The 26,524-nt window shown below is 51.1% G+C and overlaps 1 protein-coding gene across 4 annotated transcripts in view; it reads left to right on the plus strand.

Annotated features, from left to right (window-relative positions):
- The first annotated feature begins 831 nt into the window (after positions 1-831).
- Positions 832-26,524, plus strand: part of CACNA1H (calcium voltage-gated channel subunit alpha1 H) — a 132,167-nt gene continuing 106,474 nt past the window's right edge. For 2 of the 4 annotated variants that reach the window (XM_026095227.2, XM_064520076.1), the window contains exons 1-5: positions 832-995; positions 4,130-4,263; positions 8,776-8,873; positions 13,132-13,291; positions 24,018-24,333. In XM_026095227.2, the coding sequence (XP_025951012.2) occupies positions 903-995; positions 4,130-4,263; positions 8,776-8,873; positions 13,132-13,291; positions 24,018-24,333 (801 nt within the window). In that variant the 5' untranslated portion in view covers positions 832-902. The remainder of the gene's footprint in view (positions 996-4,129; positions 4,264-8,775; positions 8,874-13,131; positions 13,292-24,017; positions 24,334-26,524) is intronic. The other 2 variants (XM_064520077.1, XM_064520075.1) reach the window with 1 other exon arrangement.

Here is a 26,524-nt window from a genome sequence, read left to right on the forward strand (position 1 = left end):
CGTGGAGGAAACCTAGCATCTCCCTGGAGTTAGCCGAGCCAGTTCTGAGCAGGAGCAGGTCCAACTGAACTATTCGCTCCCAGGCATCACTCTGTGATTTACATCCCATATCCCAACATGCCGTCATCCCTGGCCCTGCTAGCTCGTGCTGCTGGCTTAGCTTTGTTTTGCTTTTCTATCTACGGTTATGATGTAGAACCTGATCCGGCCTCCTTGGCTCCTTGAGACTTGGACAGCGAGGAAGGAGATGAGCCGCATTTGGCAACCACTCTCCGAACTTGCAATGGAAACGAGGAGGGCAACCTTCCTGGCCGGAGCAAGAACCTGGAGAGCCCACCTGAGGTCTGGTGTGACTTGCGATGGTGGCTGAATCAATTCATCTTTCTTTGTCTTGATTTCTTTATCGTGATAGTGAAAGAGTAAGTGCTAGCGGACATTGTGGCTGATTCAGTGGTAAAAGCCTTTGAGATCTGGAGATGAAAGTAGCTCCAGGGGGAGGACAGAGACTGCTGGGCTCTCTGCTGCTCCTGTGTGTGGGTGAAATACAGCAGTGAATGACAGCACGGGGGCCTTCAGGTGGAAAACACAGCAATGTGCCTTTTTGTGCTTCCCTAGCCTTGCTTCTCTGTAGGACATGAAAGGCATCCTTTGTCCCTTCGTCTCAGCAGGAGGACCCTTTCCAAGGCCCTTTCCCATCAGTTACTAAAAACTTCAAATCTTAGCAAGTCTTGGATGTTTGGGGGTGTTTTCTCTGTTGCTTTGTGCAAGAAGTGAAGGCTTTTTCCTGGGTGAATCACACGGTGTCTCGGCTTTGGCATCCCCCTCCCCTGCATCCTGGCAGTGGCCAACGAAGCGTGTGCTCTCCTTAACGCCCTCCTCTCACCTGGTTCGAGCACGTCAGCATGCTGGTCATCCTCCTGAACTGCGTCACCCTGGGCATGTTCCAGCCCTGCGAGGACGTGGAGTGCCAGTCGGAGCGGTGCACCATCCTGGAGGTAAGAGCGCAGACCTGCCGCGCGTCCTGGGCACGCGTTGCTGATCGACGCGCGGGGAGGGTGGCCGACCCAGGAGCTGGGACCCCTGTGTCTCTCTGTCCCAGGATCGAGTAGTGAAAGCCCTTCACGTCGGGATGGTTTTTCCAACGATGGCCAACGAGCCACATTCAGCCTGCAAAATCTGGCCTGGTCTTCTGGTCTCAGGGGAGACGGGACCGGCTTCTGTGACCCTACGTGAAACCCAAGGCTGACTGATTTGGACTTAGCATGGCAAGGTCCTTTCTCTACACAGCCAGTAAGGGTGAGGGTCTCAGAACCGGGCATCATCTGGTGTTGAGCACTTTTTAATTACAGGATGCCGAGTGTCGCAGGGAACCTTTTGCTCACAGTCAGCAGCTTTCGCTCCAGCCAGGTCACTGCTGGCAGCTCTTGGGTTGCTGCAGCGTGGTCCATGCAGTCAGGCACTGGCGACTTTGCCCTGTCTGGAAGAAAAAGGTGAAACTGGGACGGGTCCACGCCGGCTGTGCTCCACAGCCAAGTCCCTCAGCTGTCTCATGGCCGAGTAGCGGGATGAGTGACCTTTGGGAAACGCGTGCCAGCACGAAACTCCCTCCCAGACCGTAAGCCCCAGCCTGTTGGCCGCCCCAGCTGTAGTGGGGTTTCATGCCTGTCCTGTCATCCCTGCCTAGTCCTGGCAATCCCCTCGCTGCCATATGCCTGCAGGGTTCGTTTTGGAAGCGCAGCCCGGCAGCATCTGGTGCGTGGGCTGCACCTTGGCGCGAGGCTTCCTGCAACAACTCATTTCTGAGGCTTGAAACGAACTATTCAGTCTTTCTGATGCATTACATCAACCACGGCAGGGACTGCAGACATGTGGTAGTGTAACACTCTCGGTTCGTTTGAATCCTTCATATATACGCTGCTTTACCTCCCATTGAGCTTTTCAGTGTTAAAGGAGAGGCACTGGGACCTTCCAGACAAACTGTCCTGCCCCTTTCAAAGCTTGGTCCAGACTTGTCTGCAAATGCCAGGAAAGGCAGGGTTGACCATCGAAACCTGCTTCAGCGCAAGAGAAGGATCTGTTAAACGCAGAGCCAAGTAAGCCTGACGGACGGAGGACCCGCTAGGGGTTGTTAAGGAATAAGATAAAGCTTGGAGAAACTGTTGTACGAGAGGCGTCCAGCATAGGAATTCCCCCAAAGGGTCAGGCGCAGGGTTCGCGCAAAGCAGCACCCAAAGGTGGCTGGTCCAGCTGCTTCCCAGGAAGGCACCACCCTGGGGGCAGCTGGGGTCTAACCCCCAGGGAGCCCATCAGAAAGTGTCTGATCTATCCCAAAACAGAGAGGTTAACCTCCGTGCGCCTGCAGTTTATTTGCATATGTTCACCCGAGTGGGACTTTGCTTGGCGGATGCCTGTCCCTGCCAAAACATTCAGGCAGACAAAGGGAATCCTGCCTGGACAAGGAGGTGACGTTAATGAGGGCTTGTTATTTGCCCTCTTCTTTTTCATAACAATGTAATTTAATCAGGTCGCAATCACACAGCTTGCAAAACACACAGCAGTCTGTTCTCCCTCGAATAAACACGTGTGCAGTCTGCAAGGAGCCCAGGCACTGAATTTAGTTTCTAATAATTGCTGAATGATTACAACATATTGAGTATAGTTGTAAAAAACAAAGTGTTATCCTGAAGGGTTTGCAGGCAGAAAAGGGCTACGAGTAAAACCATCTTTATCCATCACCCCGTCACAGCTTGCAGGAGGAAACAGAAGCCAGAACATGAGGTAGAAAAGCCTGAACTTCTTTTTGGAGGCGTTCAGATGCCAATTAGTAAATGAACTGAAATAATGGAGCAAAACTTCAGTGCAGTTTATCAAGGGGAGCGCTGGTTGGTAAAGCCAACAGCTAGACAAGATCATTCTCACACCCAACCACGCAGAGGTACATGGATGCACAACGGGAACTTGGCTTCCGTGTGGATGTTCTGTTAAGTTTGCCATTAATCCATTCAGGCCTCAAAATGAAAGTGCCAGAGACACAATACCAGACAGTGTGATCACTGAGCGAGTGGTTTGGATAGTTCTGTCCAGCATCATGTCTCTGGATCAAGAAATTGCTGTCCTTTAGGGAGGCTGTTATGCAAAACAACGAAGCCTTTGCACGTGATTTAAAAGCAAGCTGTACCTCCTGATGTTCAATTTTACAGGCAACTTTTACAAGAGTATTCACAAAAGAGACCATTTCATGGCATCTTCAAATGCTTCCACATTTCCTGCATGCATGTGTGGTCACCAGGCCGGATGGAGCCATCGAGGCTCACCCATCCCTGCTGTCCAGCTCCCCACTGCCCTGCAGAAGAGGCTTCTTCAAGTAAAGGCTGAAGCATGTTCTTTAGGGCAGCACTGGATTAACTCACTCACCTTTATTTTCCTCTCGTGTTCCCACAGTAGTTTAAAAACACAATCTTGACCTTCATGAAGGGGCATGCTGCACTTGGGCACGGGAGGCTGCACTGAGCCGTCACCCCAGGCGATACCGCAGCAGTTGTTCCTCACCTGCAGCAGAACTGCCCTTTATAGCTGTTGCATCCGCCTGTACTTGATGTGCACAGTCACACCCAGCTGCGTCTGGGTGCCTGTTCCCTTCTGGAGGCCGTGAAAGCGTCAGAGGCGAAGCAGATCCCCCTAAGTTAGACGGGACAGATTCCTTCTAGCGGGTATGGGTTGCCTCAGCCTGGAGACTCCGTTTCCACAGCAGGTTGCTGAGACCCCCAGGACCCAACCACAAGCTGATGCTGAGTTGCATAGGCTCTAAATGCCAAGATAAATCCCAGCCTCTACAAGAGTCGTGGCCATGTATCTTTGTCAGTAGCTTAGCAGACACTGCTAATGCCTCCCAGGCAATAACCTAACCCAGGAGCTGTGTTCAGGAATTGCCGTCACCCGGCAGATATTGTGAGTTTTATTTCTAAGCTTGGCAGATGGCACTTGGGCACGACTGCTTTGCCTCGCAGAGAGTCTGTCCGCAGGATGTGCAGAGTGCCTTTGCAGCAGGAGCGCTCACGCCTCTGCTTTCCCTTTCCCTGATAAGAGAGCACAGCAGAACTGACTGTAATAATCTTTTACTGGTCTCCAGGCATTTGATGACTTCATTTTCGCTTTCTTTGCGGTGGAGATGGTCATCAAGATGGTGGCTCTGGGGATCTTCGGGCAGAAGTGTTACCTTGGAGATACGTGGAATCGCCTGGACTTCTTCATCGTGATGGCGGGGTCAGTAACCAAACCTCATAAATTTGCTGTTCACGGTGAAAGTGGGAAAACCTCAGAGAACCAGATCTGTAGGTTGTCCTGGCTGGTTTTCATAATGTTTTATGGAAGCTGCCAGGCTTGAGCCAAAGCAAAGTCTCATCAGTTTAAACTTCTGGCAGCAACCTCTGGTTATGGGGAGGGGTGTGAATGTCAGGGCAAAAGCCATCCGGTTTTCGACAGCGATCCTTTTGCCAGCATGCTACCTGTCAAATCAACGTGATACTGATCCCGTCCTTACGATAGCCAGCACGTCCCAGTGCTTGCGGTGGAGACCACCATCTCAACAACGGGGGTTAAAGCACCCAGCAATTCAGCCTTGCTCCCGCTGAAGCTACGGCTGAAGCTGTGTGGGCTCGGGGCTGGGTTGCATCCCATGCAGTGCTTGGATACCGCAGCCGTAGACAGCGAGTTGAGCAGCAGAGATCGAAGTTCCCTAGAAAATGGCTGGAAGCAGGAATGAAACTGGCTGGTTTTGTCATTGCCAAAGGTCCGAGAGAGGCAGAAAACTGAGAGAGGTGCAAATATAGGATAAAAGAAATTGCTTCCCAAAAACTCATGTCCATTTTAATAAAGAGTGGTGTACTTAGCAGCCTGCACTAAGGGATTTAATTAAGAAAGTGAGCTCTGCAACTTGGCAAGAAAGCTGCTGTTCTGTGTGAACCTGACAGCTGTAGTGGCACTGCTAGAGCAAAGCAGAAAGGCAGAACTTGGAGAATCCAGCCCAAAAATCTGGTTTGGGAGATAGAAATCCCAGTGGAAAAAAATGGCCAGAAGTTGGCTATCAGCTGCCTTTGCTGATCCTCCTAAATGATGAGTCCCTGCTAATTTCTCCTTTAAACTTTATTCACTACATTTTAACACCATCTCTCATAGCTGCTTATTTTTGTAGGATGTGTTAATAAACAGGTTTAAATTATTTGCTGAATCACCCCAGGAAGATTTGGGTTCTCCTGCCACCAGCTTCCTCGCATCCGTAGGGGAAAGCTGAGCGAGTTACAAACTAAAGTCTAAAACTTTTTTCAATAAACAAATATATTTTAGAAACCCAGCTTCTTTATCTGCTTGGCACGCCGTAGAAAGGGATAGACTGGTTTAATTACAGAGTACTGCCTTATTTCTGAATTCCTGGGTTTACAACGCCCAGTCTGGGGTTAATTAGAACATTCTTGTAATATGTGGGGGGTATTTTTACCCTTGCGTTAGTGATGTACAGTCTTAACTCCACTAATAAAGGAGTTTTGTTTTGCTCCACGTCTGGAATACAATTAGGAATGGCCTTACCGCTTTGAATAAAACATGACCTATGCGGAGCAGAGCTTCCTTTGGACCTGTGCGTGGTTACAGCTAGGAGGAACAGCAAGAACAACAACAGAAGCGGGTGGGTTTTTTTCTCCAAAGCTGCTGCAGCGATGAAACCGGCACCAGAGCGGGGCCGTGGCTTCCCTGGGAACCTCGGGATCAGAAATCTGGCGTTCACAGCCAAAGGCGCTGGCGATGTTTCCCCACGCCGAACCCGTAGGATGGGCTCTCCTGATGGGTGAGCAGAGGTTCCTGGTGTCATCAAACAGATCTTCACAGCAAAGCACTGTAATAAGATACCACATGCAGGCACAAAGGCTGAGCCCTCAGCTCGTTCTTCAAAGGCAGAGTTTGACACCGGGATCCTTCTTTCACTTAGAACCTGGGATGACGGGGAAGATGGCTGGTGAGTCAGTTTGGTAGCTTTCCAGACCATTTCCAGCGCTACGTGGCGAGCGCATGTTTGAGAAGAAGGACGCCGTGAAACCCCTTCTGCCAGCATGGCCTTCCTATGGCTGGGGATGAGAAGTGGGACAACCCCTTTTGCTGGCTGATCCCGGCCCTCTCCAGCTGATTTTGGTGTGTTGAGGCCGTGCCCGTGATGGCATTGCCTCCGGCTCCCGAAAGAGGGGCTGGTTTGGAGCTGGGGTGGCCAGCAGACAACGCTGGTGATGGGCAAGGAGAAGCCGAGCAGATGGGCTGGGGCTATTTGCCTGTTCCACCACCACCGCCCAATCCGATCTTTGTTCCTAAAACCGGAGGCAGTTTTAGCAGCAAGCAAACTACTGGAATAACTCCGTTGCTTTTCCCAGCAAGTGGGTGGATGCCACGAAGTTAATACGAGGCTTCTCTAATAAGAAGGGAAACAAGTGATATGCAGTACTGCCTGCTGTGTTTGTCCCATTTGGTCTCCTCAAATAAGCTTATTTGGCTTACTAGCAAATGTACCAAAGAAAACCGAGGGTAAGCAGGGAAACTACAAAATAAACACATCCTCTGCCTTTAGCAACAGATTGTCTCTGAAGTTTGTTCCAGCACTGAAAGCCCTTTCATGTTCTGCTTGCCTAAGAAATGTACCCTGGAAAATTTCAGACCGAATGGAGCTTACAACCTTTCAGTCTGACCAGCAGCCAAGTTGAAAGCATTTCCCAAGCTTCAGAAATGTTATCCACAAGAGCGGAAACCAGAGAGGTTGCTTGTGCATCCAGTCCCTGGAGACATTGCAGGCCCGTACGACATGCTTTGGACATCTTCAACTTGACAGCTCAAGGAGTGGAAGCTGTTCTTGGTAGAAGACAGTGCAAAGGCTCGTGCCTTCTTTTCCGTGTGCAGAGGCTGTGGGGAATCACCTACCAAGTGCCGGTCCATCCAGACCTCCGGGCCCTGCATAGCCAAAATTTCCAGCTCCAGCATGTTTTCGTGGGGGATTTCCTGGCTACCCTTGGCTTCTAAATCCGGTATGAGAACAGGACCCCAAGCTGCTTCTTGACAAGGAAACTTCTGAGTTTTACATGAAGGTTTCAGCTGGTTTCGCTGCTTGTAAAAGGTCCAGGCTGGAATCTGTTGCGTTCAATGAAGTGGTTCAGGTTGCCTTTGGTAGGCAATGCAGATCCTCTGCAGCTTACTTTGAAATCCTCAATGGTATATCAAGACATCCAAAATACCAGAGTCAGAAAGTCTCTTTCCTAGGCCGAATCTTAGATCCTTATTCACTTTTTCTCAGCCCTGCTAAACTCCCAGGAAGGTCTCTGGAGAAAGGGCCGAGCTGAACGCGGCGAGGCCCTGGGAGTTGGTCCTGCAGCGCGCTAATAGTTGCACGCAGCCTCTGGAGTAAAAACCAGCTCCCACTGGCACATTTCGTACTCGTTTTAGATGCTATTAGTAGTTTAAAAACTGTATCAGTTACAGTCAAATCCACTTAGGCAGCCACCCGATAAATTGTGAGCGTGCCGTATTGGGACCACGTTGGCGAGCAGACTCCGGCTTCAGCACCATTAATTTGGGGGACTTTAGACAATGGCTCGTCTATTCCTGCAAGGGCTGTTTGGAGCCCGCAGCCGGTGCTGGCTGCAGCCCCCTCGGCGCAGGTGCGAGCGGCGTTTCCGACGGCTTTCCCGCTGTGTGGTCCTCCGCGCCGCTTCCCACCGCTCCGCTGCGGCTGCCTAATGAGCGCGCGTTAGGTTTAAAACCTGTTTTCCTGCCGTGCTGAGTTTTAAAGCTGTTCCTCAGGTTCAGCTCGGTTCCTACGTACAAGCTTTAAGGTGGTTTTGATTTATAAAGACTCATTAGCTACAGCAGGAAAAAAAATGCCTTTGGAAGGTTATTGCTCAAAACGGCTCAAAATCGCCATGGCCTCCGCAAGGGGAGTTGCGGTTAAAGGGCCAAAGCCAGCCCAGTGCAATACCAGTGCTGTGCTGGGGTTACACCACAGAAGCCCCAAGCCAGAGGCAAGGGAGGACGTCCTGACTCTTGCTTCTTGCTGGCACATAACAATTTTGGGTACATCCCAGCTGTAGGATGCTTAAACAGAGAAGTCTCCCTTTCTGCACTGAAGCTTCAGCGGCTCTGTTCATATTTGCCTTCTTCCTTCCATATCTGTTTGTTTACTTAAAGAGAAAACAAAAGCCCTTTCTCCGTGGGGGCCAGCAGCTTACTCGCAGGGTTGCTTTGGATGCTGTTATGTTATTTGAGCAGGCGTGAGAGATTTGTGACACATTTACAAGTGCTTCCCCGTAGTCAAACCCATAAATTGTAATTACAGCCATGCTAACTAGCCATAGCCCCATTAAAAAAACAACACTACACACATTTGCCACTCATTGCTATAAAAGAGCAAGAAAACTGGCTAAACTTAACGTCCTTCCCAGCCTGCGAGAGAAATGTTTATGTGAAATGGAGACAGAGCATGAAAAAGAAAATGTTCCCTATTCTTAATAATAAAATGGAAAGCGAACTACCTCGATCGCCATTTGTCGGCTCGGCTATTCGCACTTTTGTCATAGGAGAAAAGATCAGCTGGTGTGAAAATACGCCGGGATGCTGGCGGGAGGGGTAATATCAGAAATATCGGTAATATCAGAAACCGGAGGCGGCCGGTTTCGCGCTCCGCGTGCGGCTCCCGGGCTGGGCAGGATGCGCGTCCATGGCCTGATTGCTTCTCTCCTTCCTCCCCAGCATGATGGAGTACTCCCTGGACGGGCACAACGTCAGTCTGTCTGCGATCCGCACCGTCCGGGTACTCAGGCCGCTGCGAGCCATTAACAGGGTCCCAAGTAAGTGCAAGCTTGCCGTGCGGAGGGCTCTGCCTGGCCAGCCCCCGGGAAAAGCGGAGATTTAACCCCCCAAGCTGATTATGTGCATGCTACGTCTCAGTCTACTCTCCTGCCTGCCTTCAGTTATTTTAATTTTTGACAGCAATAAGATCATTTATTATTATTACTGATGCTAGTAAAGGGCAAGTGAGTAGATTTTGCATCCGGGATGCCAAATTTTCGTGGCTGTTTTCCAATAGTTTTGTGAACTCTCTGAGGCAGGTAGCTCCGTATCCGGGCCTTCCCGGCCTGCTCCTCACACAGAATAAATAACACCAATCCTATAAAGAAGAGGGAAGGAGTGAGGCTGAGAAAGATCTTGCCCTGGATGGGTTTCTTTTTCCCTTCTCGGCTATTGAAGGTTTTTCCCTCTCTTTGTGTTCAGGATTAGAAGTGCAGCAGCCTCCGTTGCTGGTAAAACACCACCGAGGCTTTGCTGTCATGTAGAACAAAATTGGCTTCGTCCACAGTGGGATGTTCAAGTGGCCCCTAGACCCGTTTTCAAGTGGATTCAGCTGCTCGTCTTCTAAATCCAATTTGAAAGATCAGCCAACAAGTTGAAATAATTTCCTGCTCGTACCAGCCGCGTGCCGAGCAGTCTTTTGCGATGCACGGATTTCATCGCTCTTCCGTCCCGTTTCCACCCGATCCTCTCCGTGCAGAGCGCAGCGGCGTTGCGGGGAAGCCGTGCGGGTCCTCTGCAGAAGGGGCATGTCCTGCTGCTCTGCAAAGCGCACTGGTTTCCACGGCCCCGCCGGCTCTCCCTGAACATCCTGCCTAGATTAGTTGCCCGTAATGTCGGCACATCTCCCGACAGCCAAACAAACTCCCCCGGAACAGTTTTGCTTTTAGTCCCGTAGATGAACATGCAGGGGAACAGATGGATGTTTACGCACGGGAATCTTTGAAGTTCCTCTCTGAGCTCAAATTCGCTAGGATTCTCTCTCCCTCCCCACCCCCAAATCTATAAATTCGACAGTGACATCATTAGGAGTTAAAAACAAGACAAAAAAGAAACGAGAGCCTAAAAGGGACGGCGAAACCCTCTGGAGCTTTGGTTTCCTAGGGAGGTTTTGTTCCCAGGGTTGCCGAGCAGCCCGAAAGCCCAATGCCAAGTTTCCCTCTGGGGTTTCGGGCACCGCTGCTCGGCGGCGGAGGGATGCAGAGGGATGCGGAGGGACGCAGAGGGACGCGGGTCATGCGTCAGCCCAGCGCTGGCGGTACCGCAGCCCGCGCAGCCCATCCCCGCTGCCTCGGGGAGCCGGGGGAGTCCGGGGCTGTGCTTCGGCAGGGCTGAGGAGCCCGTGGAGTTTATGGATTTACCTGCCCTGCTTAACCATGGACCAAACGCCTCCAAGCTCGGGTGACACTTGGATTCAGGTGCAGGCTGTCTTCTGCTACACTTGCCACTTTGATGTATTTTTTTCCCCTGAAGAGAGGTAATAGAAAATCTTCAATTTGTCATTAATAGTACGTGAGATTAAATCCAAAGAGCTAAATCCGTGTTCATAGTTGCCTGGCTTGATGAAGAGCTAGGCTGGGTTTATAACATTAGCAGCGGCTTGAACGAGCGCCAGGGCGGGATTAGTATTCCGCAAAGTCCCTTGCGTCCTGGAGGGAGGATAATCACAGCCTCCCCGTGTTTATGAGATGCTAACTCCGTCCACTTTTAACTTTGCTACTTCTACTGTTTCAGTCTGATGCCTGATATAATCCAGGAGCCGCAAGAATGGATAGCGATAACCCCCTGTTTTATTGTATTTTTGGAGTGTCTGGGCGATGACACTGTCTAGTCTTTCATCCGTGGGGATGCTACGGCTTAGCGTGGAAATTACCTCCAAATCCACCGTGTGTCCGTCGCCTGTGACAGGGCGGGAGGTGGGAATCACGGCCGGATTGAGGGATGAGCCTGTGGCTTGGCCGCAGGCACGGGAGATGCGGGGTCTGCGGGAGCGGCGTGGTGCTTCATCCCCGCAGTGCCTGGGCATTTTCCTGGGCTCCAGCCAGCGCTGTTAGCTCTTCGCTTCCAGGCACAATAAATTCACCCACAAGATTATTTCATTTTTCTTTTATTTGTTAAGAAAAGAAAGGAGAACCCCAGCCAATAAAAACATCATCTCTATTAGAAATTATTCCTTGGAAATGACAGGGAAAATGTAATTCCTGCAATTTATATTGTTGGCAAGGGCTGTAGTTTTTGGGGAGGGAGGGTTAGTAGCGGTCACTTTTTTTTTTCAAGCCCATTTCCCTGCTTTATTTTCATCTTTTTACTATGTGGTTTAAAACAGGCATCGCATGGAATGAGCGTGAAAAGCAGTCCTGATCCTCGTTTCAGCCTAGCGGAGGCTGATAATCCTTTCCCATGGCACACTTGACATTCGGCTGGGAGGCCGGAGCACCCCGAGCGCATCGCTCGCAGATGGAGTCCATCTCGAGAACGGTGCCGCTAAACAGCCCCAAATACCAGAAGGAGCCGAGCGGAAAAAAATTGTCTGGCATAGGGAGATAAATTTTAACCATTTTTGGGAAAAAGAGGGTGAGGATTTTAGCGAGGGTAAAAAAAAAAGAAAAAAAAAAAGAAAGCCTTGCTTCCTTTTTCCGGTGGGAATAAAGTGAGTCTTTTCTGCTTTTCCAAAGATAGGTTGGGAAGGAAAGTGGGCTGGCAGGACCTCGCTGGGCTCTCGCTGCGGGAGGCGGAGGGTAGCGCTCGCCCCTCGCTGTGTGTTAGCACAGATTCCCCGGCCGAGGCGGTTCATCCCCGCGGGCCGCAGGCACTACGTTACTGGGAGAAGCATCAGCCATGACTTGGCTGGAAATTAGTAGGGCAAGAGCGAGACTGCTCCAGGGTGCCGGAGCGGCTCTCCCTTCCAACGGGACGACGAGGGCGAGCAGCATCCTGCTAGGGGGGATGAAGGGAGAAGTGGCTTCGTACAGGCAGGGAAATAGGTGCAGAGCAGCGTCTCAGGGGGATAAAACGCCTGCAGTGGCTGCGGTGCTGCCGGCTTTACCCAGCAGACGCAGTGATTTCCACGGTGCCGTAAACGCGAGCCCTGCTCTCTGCCGAGCGCTGGGCTCCCGAGGCTGTTTCTGCTTTTATTCTTTCCTGCAATTTTGCATTTGCCTTTGTCTCTGCCTCTTTTCATTATTTCTCCTCCGCTCATCAGCTGTCAGCTGCTCAGATGATGGCGGGTTGGTGTCCCAGAGGCCACTTAACCTCTATCGAACTGCTGTCACCCATCCCTTTGCACTGCTGGTTTAGCTGCGGGTTTGGAGGTGCCCTGACCCTACCTGCGAGTGGGTGGCCGCTGCCGGGGGCTTGCGGGACGGGGCCGTCCTTCCACGGCAGTGCAGGGCTTAGACGGGGCTCTGCGGAGTTCGCTCGTGCCTTGGTCTTCTTTGGGAGTTAAAGATGGAAACTCGTGCACAGGAATGAGCGTTTTCTCTGGCTGCCGGGGGGACGTTGCTTCAGCCCCAGTGCCTGACGCCGTGGCGCATGGGCTGCTCTCGTCGGCCGGTGGTGGTGGAGGTAGGCAGGAGATGCGTCCTCCTCGGAAGAGGAAGAGTCTGCGGAGAAGGCCGGGAGAGCAACCACAGTTAAAATCCCACACTAGGCTCTGTATTGTTTAGGGGAACAATTTGTGTGATTCAAGTGAAACCTTCAATCTGTTTATAAATATATATTTTGACAACTTCTCAGCAGGCTGATGGCTTGCAGGGGTGTTTCCAAGGGAAAGGCTGTCTTGCGGCTTTGCCCATGGTTGCTTGTTGAGCGCTGTGTCACTGAGAACGTCTGAAAACCCACCCCAAAATCCACCCTTTGGAAATACGCTCTGGATGCTGTTTGTTCTGTTTGCTGCTAAGCCTTTTGCACGCTTTACCTTCCATCTCAGCCTTAAGACTTAGGGGAAAAGGTAAAACTCAAAGCCTCGACAGCACAGTGGCCATGCCAGCGGCATGCAGGGGCTCGGGAGCCCTGGCTGCACCGGCGTGGCTCTGGCCTCACTCTGCCATGCACGTAGTAACCTCTCAAGTGGGACATGAGCCCACTAATTTAAAAGAAAAATTCACAAGGAGCCGATTTACTCCCTCTGCCTGGGATGCTCCAGCCGCAGAGACCGGGCCGCAGGCCGGCACGGCGAGAGAGCGCGTGGGAGCCGGGCGGCACTTGCTCTCGCCCCATCGGAGGGCCCCTCTGACCTGTTTTCTCCTTCTCCCACAGGTATGCGAATACTCGTCACCCTGCTGTTAGATACTCTGCCTATGTTAGGCAACGTCCTCCTCTTGTGCTTCTTTGTCTTCTTCATCTTTGGGATTGTCGGCGTGCAGCTCTGGGCAGGGCTGCTGAGAAACAGGTGTTTCCTAGACAGGAATTTTGCAATGTAAGTACAGCCGAAAATCACCACCTTTTCTTCCTCCTCCCTCCCTGCTGCAGAGAAAGCCCCATGCGCAGCGGGAAGAGGCTCCGGCGGGGCACAGCCGGGGCCGGACCCCGCGCGCTGCAGCAAGAGCGCCCATCGCTCCTCTGCCAGCCAGGGTCTTGGGGCCCTGGCACAGGTCTCATTCCCCCCTTGGACTGCAACACAGAGATTTTTAGCCATTTTCTTTCTGTTGCATTAAACATTAACTCTTGTGCATGCCGTGATGCTGAGATGCAGCTCTGTCCTTGTGGCCTGCAGCCCTCCTTTCCGATTGCTGCATTCACTGTGTATTTACATCTCCAGGGAGCTGCTCTAACGGCCCCCGGGATATTCCCATGCAATACTTGAACAGTTGACTGCTGCCAAATTAACCCTGGTCCTTGACTTGCGTTTTGGCACTGACATATCTTCAAAGATATGAAAACACCGCAGATGCTCAGGGGTGGGTTGATGGATGAACAAAGAGATGGAAACCAGCCACAAACTTGGGAAAGCGAGTTAGCGGGAGGCCCTTGGTGTGTGAGCAGCAGGTCTGGAGCCGTCACCTCTCATGCATAACAGGAGATGAGAAGCCCAGCTGGTTTTAAGGTGAATCTTTCTTGAGCTAGTTGGTGGCATAGCGAGGACAAGGCCCTGTTAGCTCTGTCATCGCTGCAGCCGCCCCACGCTCGAGCGGGGACCCGGCTGGGCTGGGGACAGTGAGAGATGGGGTAGAACTGGGCAAGGCACTCGCAGGTTACTGTGCGTGGCTGGAAATACAGGTTTCAGATGCTGAGAAGCAAGGGAAGTGTGTAACCTAGTGGAAACAGTCGCCCGTGAGTCCTTTTTCTACCCTGTTCCCAACTGTACAGCTTTGGGAGGGTGTTTAGCACGCCAGCCTGCCTGCACGGGGTTAATCAGGTGGAGCTTGTACACGGTTACAAACAGTGCTCTCTCTTCTACGGCGACACAGAAATCCTGTCGAAACACACCAATGCATCTTTGTAAGGTATGAAGGTAAGAGGAATGACGTGAAAGGCATTAAAGAGGTTTGTACATCACTCTCGGCCTGGGACGGGTGTCAGGGAGGTGCAGCACAGTCGATCACCTGTTCTGCCTGGTGCAGCCTCAGCCTTTAGTTTTGGTTCTTTCAAGCCAGGCAGTCGCGTGCACCAGCTCCCCTGCTGGACCCAAGGGTGCTAATGGGCCTTGATTGCCCTGATGAGCCTCACCTGGGACCCCCACCCTGCCCATGGCCCAGGAGCTCCATTTAAGCCCAGCCCTGGGCCTTCAGGCTGGTTTGAGCCATGGTGTAGGTGTGCCCATCTTCAACCCTGGCTCTGGCCTTGTTTTGTGGATGGATTTGAGACCACTTTGTAGCCTTGTCTCTAGTCCTGACTGTGGCTGGACTCTGGATCTGGTTTGCTGCTCCCTGGCAATCCCATCTTGTGATGCTGAGCTGAGGCTGCTCAGCGCTTGTTTGCTGGTCCATCCTTTCCTGTGCCTCTTCAGAGGTCAGTGTAAATGTGCACCTTAAAAGCCTGCTGGCACAGCCAAGATCAAAGCTAAGTGCAGGCTGTCATTGTCTCTGCAAACCACCAGGGAAAAGGAACGCTGCTTGATGGAGAAAATCCTTTGAGAAAGGCTCGTATTGAAGACTAGTGAAGAGGTCAGTGGCTCAGAGGTGAGGAAATGCCTGAGGGCAACTAATCAGGGCAACTCTAACTCTGTAACAGGAGATGCAGCCTCTAATTAGGTCTGTGTGCAATCACCTTCTATCTGCAACCTGTGTTGGGTCTTAAAGAAGAGCAGAGATTATCTTCCAGCTGTAGTACAGGTTCTGTTCCTGCCTCTTGCTGATTAGTCCTGTGGCTTTGGTGCTCTGGGCCTCTGGCTGTACTACAAACTGTCCCTGATTGTGTTTAATCTTCTCATCAGAGATGCTGAAAGGCAGAAAATAGATGAGTCTGTGTTTTGAGCATGCTTTTGTCCTCTGCCCCGGTGCTGTGACCTGGTGTGCTCTCTCCTGCACCGGTGATGGGTAGTTCACTGGTTGCTGGGACCATCCATCGCTGGTGGAATGATTGCCAAGCTGTCATTTAAAAGCCCGAAGAGCAGCGTTAAAGCTGTGCTTGGGTGGTCCTGTTGCCAGTGCGTGGTGAGCAGGCACGGCATGAGGGCAGTGTTTTGAGCATGCGGAGTGCAGGGCTATGATTAGCTTTGGGGGGGTCCCTCTCCTCTCTTTGACCAGGCTGCTAAAATGCTACGTGATTTCCTGCAAAATGGAGCCTTGAAAATTAACCACAGAGGGATCATTTGCTAAGTACAGATATTAACCAGGCTATTATGTAATGTTCATTAGCAGCATCAAAGGCATTACAGGGTTTTCTTATTGAGGTCTGGGTCCTGGTCACTAAAGGCTAAGCCAGGCTCCCTGTGTTAAGCATCAGGAGCTATATTTGAAGAGGCAGGAGGTTTGTGAGGTCTTGTTGGGCAGAAGAGAGATTTTCCTTTGTGCTTCGCTGCAGCTCCGCGCTGCTCCAGGACCCCTCGGGCAGCAGGCACTGGCGGGTGAAGCCGGGCGGCCGCGGGCTGGACCTCGCCTGCACCCGAGCCCTGCTGCAGCGTGCGTCGTGCTGGGCGCCGCTGCGATGTGACAGTCCCTCTCTTTCCTGCTCTAAGCTATCTCAAGCTGAGGATTGGAGCTTAGTTTGAAAGTTTGGGGGAATCCGGATGAAACCATTCCCATCTTTTCTGTCTTTCCCATCTCATTTTCCTGAGTCTGTTCTTGCTTGGAATAGGGTTCACCACTGCGGTGGTTGCTATCACCCCAGCAGCAAGTGGTGTAGGGAAAATGCAGGGGGTGACGTGGGTATGTCCGAAATGGGGAAAACTCTTCAAGGTTACCTCTACCTGCTGCAGTGCAGACAGGCCAAAATTCACAGCATGGGGTCCGTGCTAGCAGTTCCTGCTGGCCTGGGGTAACGTCACTGGCCTGTGAAAGACAGACCGAGCAGCCCTGGGGCGAGTGGGAGAGGGTACGTCACCGGGCGCGCTTGTCCCCCTCGCCTCTGCCAGGCTGCGGTGCTCGGTGGTGCTCGCTGGCCGCGGCCATCCATCACCCGGCCCATTCCAGGGAGAGCAGCCAACGAGAACAAAAACAACAACAAACCCTTCACGCGGTGGACGTAGGATTAAAGTTAAGCTCTGGTTTTGGATAGGGGTAAACACAGCAGAGCTCTGCAGGGAAGTGGGAATGAGATGCTGGTCATCTGCTTTTGTTTGCCAAGTCCTGCTGAATTCCAGTGTTGTTCTCAGCCTCCAAACATTCAGCAGGCCGTGAGGGGCCAGGGGACAGGCTGGCACCCTGCTCTCAGGGTGGGGGGGCTGCGTAGACAATAGTCCTGGTTGAGATTTCCTTACAGCCCTGGAGAGTGGAAGATGAGGGCACTGAGTTCACCGGGAAGGCTTACCTTGGCACTGGTGTAAAACCCTCCCAAAGGGAAATGGAAGTGCTCAGGAGTCAGAGTGAGCAGCTGGACAAAATCTAGGGTGCCAGGAGAGGAAGGATCATATCCCCAAAGCCTTTCTGGAGTAAAGCAAGTGTAAGGGAGCTTTGAGTCCAGCTTTTGATCTGGTGCATGCTTCCTTGCACCAGAAGGTTTCTGGGCTGTTCAGCTTCACAGCAGGCATCAGATTGCAGAAGTGACTTTGATTCTGCCATCATTTTTGTTCCAGTGAAAACTTTTTTTATATCCCCCTTGAAAGGTGGCTGCTTTGAGTAAAGAAGCTGTATTTAAATATAGTACCTTCTGATAGAGATGTGGGGACTACTCTTTGAAAGTGCGCTAGAAATATCTGCTTTTTTGCTCTCTTTGTGAATTGTATTGTTGCGATGCACTGTCATGTTGGAAAGAGGTTGTTTTATTATGGGCTCTCTTTCAGCAGCGTCTTTGAAGGAATTGCAGGCAGAGTTAGTGGGATCCTGCACCATAGTGAGTTGAAAGGCAGTAAAGTGGAGTGGGTCGTTGCTGTTCAGCGTGCTTGAAGAAGCTGTCAGCTTGCTGGTCAGAGGTGGTGCCTCGGGGGGCTCCTGTGGTTCAGGCACCTCTTCGACCCCCCAGGAGCTCGCTGGCCAGAGCACGTTTCCTGCGGTGTCACACAGCCAAGGGCTCCTGTGATGGGTCATAGCAGTTCGGTACTGCATAAGGTCACGGTGCCTTTTGGGAAATGCCAGGGAACCCAGGTCAGGAAAGAGGCACCTGGGCACGAGACGTGGAAGTGCAGCTTCCAGGAGGTGCTGCCACAGCACAGGTGGGATGTGCAGCTCTATCGGGAAAAGTCTGGAGGCAAGATGCAGAAAATGAACCCTTTTTGATCCTCCACTGAACATATCCTGCTTTGAGTGCTCCTGGGACTTGCATCTCCCTTGGGCTGGAAGCTTGTTTGTGTGCGGTGGCATGTCCCACCACGATGGGGGCTGAGGTCCTTTGTACAGGCAGTGCTATTTTCCTTTCCCCAGTAAGAGCAGGGTAAAGAAGCAGGGACCAGCAGTACCAGGATGGTCTCTACTGCTGCAGGAGCAAGCGTGGGACATCCCTGACAGTGGAAACTGGAGGAATTTCACAGGGGCTCTTTGATCGGGCTGATCTGCCAGAGGAAGGCTCTGCTTGTATGCATGAGACGGGTGAGCGTGACCAGCAGTTTATCTGCAAGATCTCCAGGACGTTTGTCTCCCCCGTGCAGCCGCTCTGGCTCCCTCCTTGCCACCAGAAGCTGCTATCGCTGTAAATAAAGGACTTGGGTCACCCCCGGCTTGTCTGCTGGTTGCTGTGCTGGGGCTGCTCTTTGCTTGTGTGCGGTTATGCAGAGGAGGGTTATCCTCCTCGGAGCCTTTCAAGGAACTTGGTGGATTGGAGGCAGGAGAGGGAAGAGAGCTGTGAAGTGTTTTGTATTTATCTAATGCTGCAGGACAGTTTTAATGTGAGCACTTCAGTCTTAATTAACTCCGTACCTGCTTGGCATTGTATCACCTTTGGCTCCTTGGCTTTCGCAGAGTTGCGAGAAGGCACATAGAGCCAAGACAGCTGAGTTTGTCTGAAAGGCACTTCTGAGTGTTGCTTAATGGCTCCTTCTGGCACTGCTCCATCCTGGCTGGTTTGTCAGCAGGGTCTCCTCCAAAGAGCAGCCTCCTCGGTGCAGAGTTTCCCCTGCCTTTTCCTACCTTTTCTCTTTCCCTTTGCTCCTTGGGAAGCTGAAGGCTCTCAGCACTGTGGAGGACTGTGCTCAGAGCAGGCACCATGCTCGCCTTGCAAGTGATGTCCCACGTGGGGTGGTTGTGCCGGGTCAGGCGTGAGCCTCGGGGGCAGATGGGGCAGGGAGCTGTTCAGTGCCTTTTGCAAAGGAGAGAACAGGCTTTCCTGCTCCAGCGCTGACCTTCCTGCCCATGAGCGTGCCCAGGGACTGGGATCAAGCTTGAGAGGGGGAAATACATTGCAAAGCTGCTGCAAACCCAGAGAGATGTGCACCAGGCAGCTGGCTGAGAAAGGGGTGTTAATCCTTTCTAATATGATAACAAGATCCATTCTGGAGCTTAGTTTCTTATGTCTTTTCCCCTGAGTGCAAGGGTCTCACAATTAGTGGATTCATTACCATTAATAAGTTATTCAGATTATGCCTGTTGGCAAGTAGCAAGGAAGTTGGATTGGCCTTTCCTGCACGTGGAGGTAGGTGGTCTTGGCAGAGTAGCATTCATTTATTTTGTGGATGTTAGGGGTTCTCACTTGTTCAGAAATGCTTTTTGCTTCTCATCCTTGTCCTCCTTCCTTTCTTCCTTCCCCTTTTTGGTTTTGCCATCTCAGTCTTCAAACCAAGAAATAGAAAAACATCTTAGATTTGCTGTATGTGTGGTCAGTTTGTGTGCACCTCTTCCCCGCTGTTTGGGGAAAGCGGAGCACCATGCTGGCACGGACTCCCTCCCAGCAGGACCGATGCTTGTGGTGTCTCTCTGTGCCCAGGGCAGTTAGAAAAGGTGGAAGGGCTTGAAAAGGACTGGGCAGAAATCAGCCTTGATCTGAACAGGCACAGGAGGATTGATTTTGGCCTGTTGTGGGGAGGACTTCCTTTTAGTTTGTTAGTGATTTTGGGGGGGGCAGGTGCAAAAACAAGCAAAGAGCAGAGAAGATAAAACCAGTCAGGCAGCAGCAGAACTGAATCAGGCCTCATCAGTCAAGCTGTGCTTTATTTTCCTAGTTTTATTTTCCTCCCACAGTTACTGAGGTGTGTTGTTCCCTTGGCTTCTCCCAGAGGGTCTGTGCCCAGATCTTCCCTGCACAGCCTGTTAGATCACAGCCCAAGGCAGAGTGCCTGCAGGCAGTATTTCTCCTTCAGCCCAAGGCTTCCTAAACTGTGACTCATGGGTGACATGTAGCCTCTAAGATCTGCGTATGTGGCTCATAAAGGGCCTTTGCAATTGCAGTGTCTAGTGAACAGAAGTGTTGCATGGAAGGGGAGCTGGTCCCGTCATTCCCAGCCTGGCAGCGTGCCCTCCCTCGAGCGATGCTCGGGGTACCCCGGCTGTAGCCAACCTGGCTGGTGTGCTGCTCTCCAGCTAGCTGCATCCCCAGCCTGCCTGCCCAGCTGGGGTGGGCATACTGTGAGATTAGCGGTTGCCTTTGAGGGCTGAAATTAAGATGATTAATCTGGGACAGTGAATGTGTATTAACAGTCGGGCAGCTGGGAGGGCAGGCAGCTGCGGACTCGCGTGTTGGGCTGCATGTCGGGTGGCTGTGTGTTGTGCTGCAGTGGGAGAGATGCTCTCAGGGCAGCTCGAGTCTGAGGGCTGAGCAGAGCGTCATGCTTACGTGTCAGCCCTTCCGTCTCAACACTTTCTCCATGGTCCGTGTGTTTGGCACGGGAGTGTGTGTCTGCATCTAAAGATGAAACTGCTCCTGGGAAAGGAGCTTGTGCAGCTGTAGCTGCTAATTATCCAATCATCCCTCCAGATGGTCCCTCTCCCTCTGCAAGTCCAGCTTTGCTCTGGGTAGAATCCTAATTACCCTGGCCCACAAGTTATGGCGTGCTGAGCCTCCCCTTCCCTTGCTGCTGCTGAAAGCCGTTAGTGCTCAGGAAATTCCTGCTGCTGGTGTTGCGATGGGCTGTTGCTTCCATGGCAGCAAAGGAAACAAGTTTGTGTTGAGTTTCACAGCTCTCCCTGGTGCTGGAGCAGGTTTTCCTGGATGACCAGTTATAAAAGAGTATGTCATCTAGAATGGTGCATCCAGATCGAAGCCTTGGCCAACACTGCTTTAAAGGAAATTGGAGCAAGAGATGTTCCAGATCATGAGGGTGTGCGTAGTTTCAGGGTTGCAGGTTGTCCAGGGTCTGAGACTTGCTCTCCCTGCTGCAGGTGCTAGGTGTGTGCACTGAGCTGCCCACCCAGAGGCAAAGCCTTGGGTTTTCATATTGTATCACGCTGGGATGGAGACCTGTGGTGCCTGAGCTGGAGGTCCAGATGCTTTGATGAGAAAGTACCAAAAGACAGACATCTCTCCTGCCATCACCTTAAGGACTCATAAAATAGCTCTTTAGCTGTAACCCAAGAGAGCCCTGGTTTCAAGAGTGGTGAAGTCAGCCCCCAGGGAAGCTGGTCATATGCCAGTGTTGCTTTGCTGTATGAGGCAACGCACAGCGCAGTTGAGGCTTGGCCTGTTTCTGTGGGGTGGTGGATCCCTCTCACCACCACAGCGTACAGAAAGCTCATCCCAATCTCCCATTTGAAAGACTTCAGAGCTGCTGAGCATCTGCTGAGTTCCTTGGGAGGAGGTGGCTAGGGGGACTTGTGCCAGTGGCCTCTCAAACCTTCTGGTTTCAGAGGAAAACATCCCTCCTGAGGATGGTAGGGCTGGAACTGCTCTGCCCAGGGCTGCAATGCCTCACATGGAGGCACAGAGCCCTCCCAGATGTGGTCCTTGAGCAGGTGATGCCTCCACAGTAGCTGTGCTTCCATGAGGCTTGTCTGTGTGGGGGCTTTTTTGGATTACGCCACAGCAAAGAGGTACAGGCAGCGAAGGCAGGCATGATTTATATGGCAGCATGCTCAATGCTGAGCGCCTACGTTGAGATGCCGTGTTGCCCCCGAGCAGCAGTTATCCATCACGGGGTTTGGCAGGCCATGTCCGGACGCTGCTCCTTGGCACACTGCGGGCTCGGCGGGCAGGTGGGCTGGGGGTCTGTGCGCCTCGCTGGGCTGGGGCTGGTCCAGGCTCTCCTCCCTGGTGAGCTGGGTGAGAAGCACTGCGGTGGGGTCAGCCGGGCCCCGGCGAACATGGCTGAGAGCAGAGCCGCTGCGGCTGGAGTCCCACCATGCCGAGACGTGCAGCCCCACGGGCTTGGAGGCAGCAGGAGCCCTTCGCATCCACACCGAGCCTCTCCCCTTGCTCTCAGCCTCCGGAGCATCCTGCCTTCTCCCTGCCATGGTGTGCGGGAGAGGTGCTCTCCCCCGTGCTGCTCCTGGCGGATGGTTGGAAATCAGGCTGCTGGAGCAGGACCTGTGGAGGTGGTAAATTGGCCTGGGACCTGCTGCCCCCGCACAGCTCCCACCTGCGGAGCAGCCGGCAGCTGCTCACCTCGCTCCGCTCGCGCCAAAGAGCAGATGCCAGGGCTCTGCCTGCTGCTCGTGAGCCAAGAGAAGTTGCTGCTCATGTGCGTCTGTTCTCCTCCTCCCTCTTTTTCTTCTCTCGAGTCCCCCGGCTGTCTTCGCACCGTCTGTGGCGCTCCCAGACGCATCCCCGCGCCTCGGTGCGTTTTAATCCTTCACCAGCCTCCACGATGCCTCCCTCTGTGCAACAAACTCGGGCAGCTGTAGTATCTGATCTTCCAGCAAACACAGCACTAGCGCAGTGCTCGGTCTTTTCTTCAGCTTGTTTTATATGGAAATTTTCCTCCAAGCAAGACTGGTTCATGGGAGGGGAAGGAGAGGGATTTTAGGCAGTCCTGGAGGAAAAGCTTTTAAAGTGTTTCTTGTCTCTTGGATCGAAGACATAGAAACTGGGAGAGAGGCCCTAGTTTTGTCTAAAGGTGAGACCGTTGCTCAATGGCAGGGGAATACCTGGCAAATAAGTTTGATCACCAGTGAACAATGCCTAATTCATCTGACTCTGACTTGTGTATTCCTGAAGCTGGATGAACAGTCAAAACTCATCTCAAGCAATTCCCTGATGGAGGGAGAACCAAATTCCCCAGGAAAGATTGTTCAGGGCTAATTTTCCCCTCAGCTCTGCCCAGCAGTATTTGCTCCCTTAAGCCCTTCTGAGCAAAGCAGTAGTGGCACTTTAAGGAGAAAGCAATCCCAAACAATCATGCAGAGTAACAGCAGCCTGGCAATCAGAGCCAAATTTATTCAGCAGTCAGGAACATTCAGGAACAGCTAAAGGTACAGCTGTCCTGTCTTGAAGAATTACCTGCCTGTCTTCTACCCACATCTTGCTTGGTCATATGATTTCTGCGTTGCCTTTTCCCTTATCTCCTGCCTGATTATATAGCATCTTGGATCCCTGCAGCTCTGAGCGTAGCGGATAGTCTGCTCTAGGACTTTGCACCTTGTTTTGAGCAGCACTTCAGCAGTGTGAGTGCCAGGGGATCTGCACAAATACTAATCAAACAGCATGAAAAGTCTTGGGCTCTGCTTGTTTGCCGATCTGCCCCAGAACGCAGCTTGGGAAAAGGCACACCCTTGCCATGCTGCAATTAGAGCACTTGCTTATCGTAGTTGTACAGAGCCGTAAACTTTATCCAGGCCGATTAAACCAGATCCAGAATAAGCATACAGTTCCCATTAACGTGGGCTCTTTCTTTTCTTATGTAAATATAGAAAGAGTTTGAGATGGCCTGTGCCTCGGTGTCTCCTTGCTAAAGTACAGCTCGCTCATGCCGGAGATGTGCTGAGGGGCAAGTTTACTGGAAAGCTGCTTTGCTTTCTGCTTGTCTGAAGCATGTTCTGAGCATCAGAAGAGCTATCCTAGACCCCTGAGTTGCGAACAAAAAGTTACCAGCTCTAGATTTTTGGGAAGCACCCAGGCTGCTTTTATAGTCGTTCCCTCCCTTCCACCCCTCTCTATACATCCTTATTTCACCTTCACCCATCTTGCCTCATCTGTTGACTTGGAAAACTCAGTTTCCTTTAACTGAAAGATCACTGGAGCTTTACAGGATGCTGTAAGCAAAAAGCTGCCTAGGTGAAGGTGGGGGCTGAAGTCTCAGCTGTGACTTACTGTCCCCAGTCTGACAGGGCAAAATGAGAGCGGAATCTGCAATGAGGTTGGGGTTGGGATTTCTTGGGCGGAAGGGAGCCACTTCCAGAGCCGGGCAGTCTCTGGAGCCTTGTCTACCTACTGACAAAATAAGGGACTTCAGTGACCTCCCCTTAAGTTTCTTTTTTGATGCTACTCCTGTCAACTGCATGTGAGCCTCCAGACTTTTCAGGTGTCTGCACTGCACCCAGTGAGTGATTCCCAAATGGTGTACATTTGGAAGAGTGTTTGCTAGTGTCTTGCTCTTCCAAAGCTGCTTCATGTCCTGAGCTGTAGGTGCTGGATGTGCGCTGCAGGATGGCTGCTGCACCTGAACCAGGGGCAGGCAGCGGCACCTTTGCTGCTTCTGGAACAGGGGATGCTTTATTCGTTCTCATCCTTCTTTCTTTCTCCTTCAGGACATACAACCTTACCTTCCTGCATCCGTACTACCGGACAGACGAAGCGGAGGAGAATCCGTTCATCTGCTCATCCCATCGTGAAAACGGCATGCAGAAGTGCTCCAACATCCCAAACAGGAAGGAGTACAAGGTGGAGTGCACCTTGAGCATGGACTCCTACACTCCGAGTTTATACAACCCTGACTTCAGCAGCAGGAATGCCTGCATAAACTGGAACCAGTATTACAACGTATGCATGGCAGGGGATGTAAACCCACACAACGGAGCTATCAATTTTGATAATATTGGCTATGCGTGGATAGCTATTTTTCAGGTAGGATTTTCCTAAAGATTTTTCTTTTTGTCATCCTTTGCTTGGAAGTACTTTGGATACATCAGTGGTGAAAAGAATTTGCTTGCACTAGCATGAAACTGCAGATAAAGACGCATCAAGTAAATGAATTGGACAGCCTGCAGAAATGCTCCAAGAGAGCATTTGGAGAGGGGAAAAGAATAGCCATTTTTCAGTGCATTTTAGAGGAGAGGGAAAATACTTTTTAATCTGGCAGACAAAAGTGTAGCAAATGGTGCCACTCAGACCCGGATAAATCCTGGGGTAGAAATAAGGCATGGGTTTTTGAGGGTTACAGTCAATTATCCATTGCTGTAGTATCAAGAAATGAAGGGTGTTGTCCAAGTTCTTCAAGCAAGACTCAATATCATTCTGAAATGTAGGGTCTGGCTTGATGATGTGGTTTAGACTTGATCCTAGAATTACCGGTTTATACTGCTTAGCATGGTATGCTGGAGACAGGAATTGGTAATCCTAGCAGACCACTCTGGCTAGAGTGCATGTGAGGAGGCACCTGCTTGCGTGGGGTTTGAGTCTTTGTTGATCTGCACCTATGTGGTCCATCACTCGAGTTTGATGTGCTTCTGGGTCAGATTGGGGGAATCTTTACAGATCACAGGTGGTAAAAACACTTCAGCAACTGGAGCATGTCCAAAGTGTTTGTAGCTCTGGAACATTAGACAGATAATATACACAGTCTAGGGGCTATGGTCTCTTAGGGTTAGCCTAAATGAAATGATCCGTATGCCATCTTCCATTTTTAATTGGCACTCTCTGTTACTTTAGTATGAGTTTTTATGCTTTCAGCTAGATGCTTTGTTTTATTTAGTCATCTTGAAGTGTAGGTTACATCTATTCCCAAATGAGAAATACAATCTCCTTTTAGTTTTGTTAATGACTAATAAATTGCCCATTCACAGGTCTAACTTTCTTTTCTGAATTTATTCCTAATTTCATATTATATTGTGAACTTCCATTTTAACTTTCTTCTGGGAGTTGTAAGGGACAATTACTTGCTCTGAGCATCTTGTTTGCTCTCATGTTGCCACAATAGCACATGTTGAGTCACACTGCTGTTGGTGTCAGAGGCTCAAACCCAAATCCAGAAAGGTTCAAATAGATCCCATGCCTCTACTAGGCTAAGTTTTTAAAAATGCTTTGGTACCTGCTTGGAATTAATGCCTAAGGAGAGGAGCTGCCACGGTAATTTCGAATATTCCTGACTGGTGGTGAGCACTGCATAAAGGAAGGAGGGAAATCAAAGCAAGAATGGTAGTTAGTCTCTAGCTGCATGTGCTTTCTTCTTTGCTGTTGCATATCTCTTTGGCAGAGCTTGGTGGACATGCTCAAGAGGTCCCATCTGGCTCCCACCGGCAGGCAGCAAGGTTCTTTCCAGAGAAAGGGCAGAGGCTGAGGGGTTGCAGAGTCCCTGTGCTAGTCCATTAAAAATGACCAAGTGCATCTTTAGGGGTCCTGCTTCCTTTTTTACTTCCAGAGTCTCTCTGCAGGTGGTAACCTTTCATTTCCTGTGGGGATTTCATTGCATGGGCACGTGTGGTCTGGAAGTGCACAGGTTTAACCCGGGAAGAACTCACCAGCCACAGCAAATATTTGAACTGATTCCTTTGGGAAGAACGGAGGGTATGACAAAGTTGGATATTGTATCCAAAGATCACTTGACATCCTGCTTGCAGATGCCAGGAAGTTTATGCTTGATTTTAATGCTGCTTAGGCCATCTAAATACTAAAAAGCATTTCCAGCCAAAGGCTGCTCTTACATCTTTATTCCATTGAATGCCTTTGCTCTAAGCTTTTAGAAACTGAAAACAGTATTATTCCAGGTAAAGAAGCAGCTGTTGGGAGGAAGGCAATTGCTTAACTGTGCTACAGAAAGTAACGTATTACTGCAAGAAGTTAGATACTAAATCAAAACAATTGCTGTAAGCAGAGAGCATTTAACAAATAAGCCTGTTGAGTTTTGCACTCATTACATTTAATATTTGAAGATGGGTAGCACAGGTCAGCAGTTAGATGAGGCCTCAAAGTAAGGCAGAAACTAGAACTGATGGTTTTAGTAGTCCAGGAATTTCCCTGGGAATTGGTATTGAATTACTGGGTAGAAAGCATTCTGCTGTCTTCTGGATGAGACTGATCCAATTGCCCTGATCCCTTC

Source organism: Dromaius novaehollandiae, chromosome 14 (genome assembly GCF_036370855.1).
Source record: "Dromaius novaehollandiae isolate bDroNov1 chromosome 14, bDroNov1.hap1, whole genome shotgun sequence".
Taxonomy (NCBI): Eukaryota; Metazoa; Chordata; class Aves; order Casuariiformes; family Dromaiidae; genus Dromaius; species Dromaius novaehollandiae.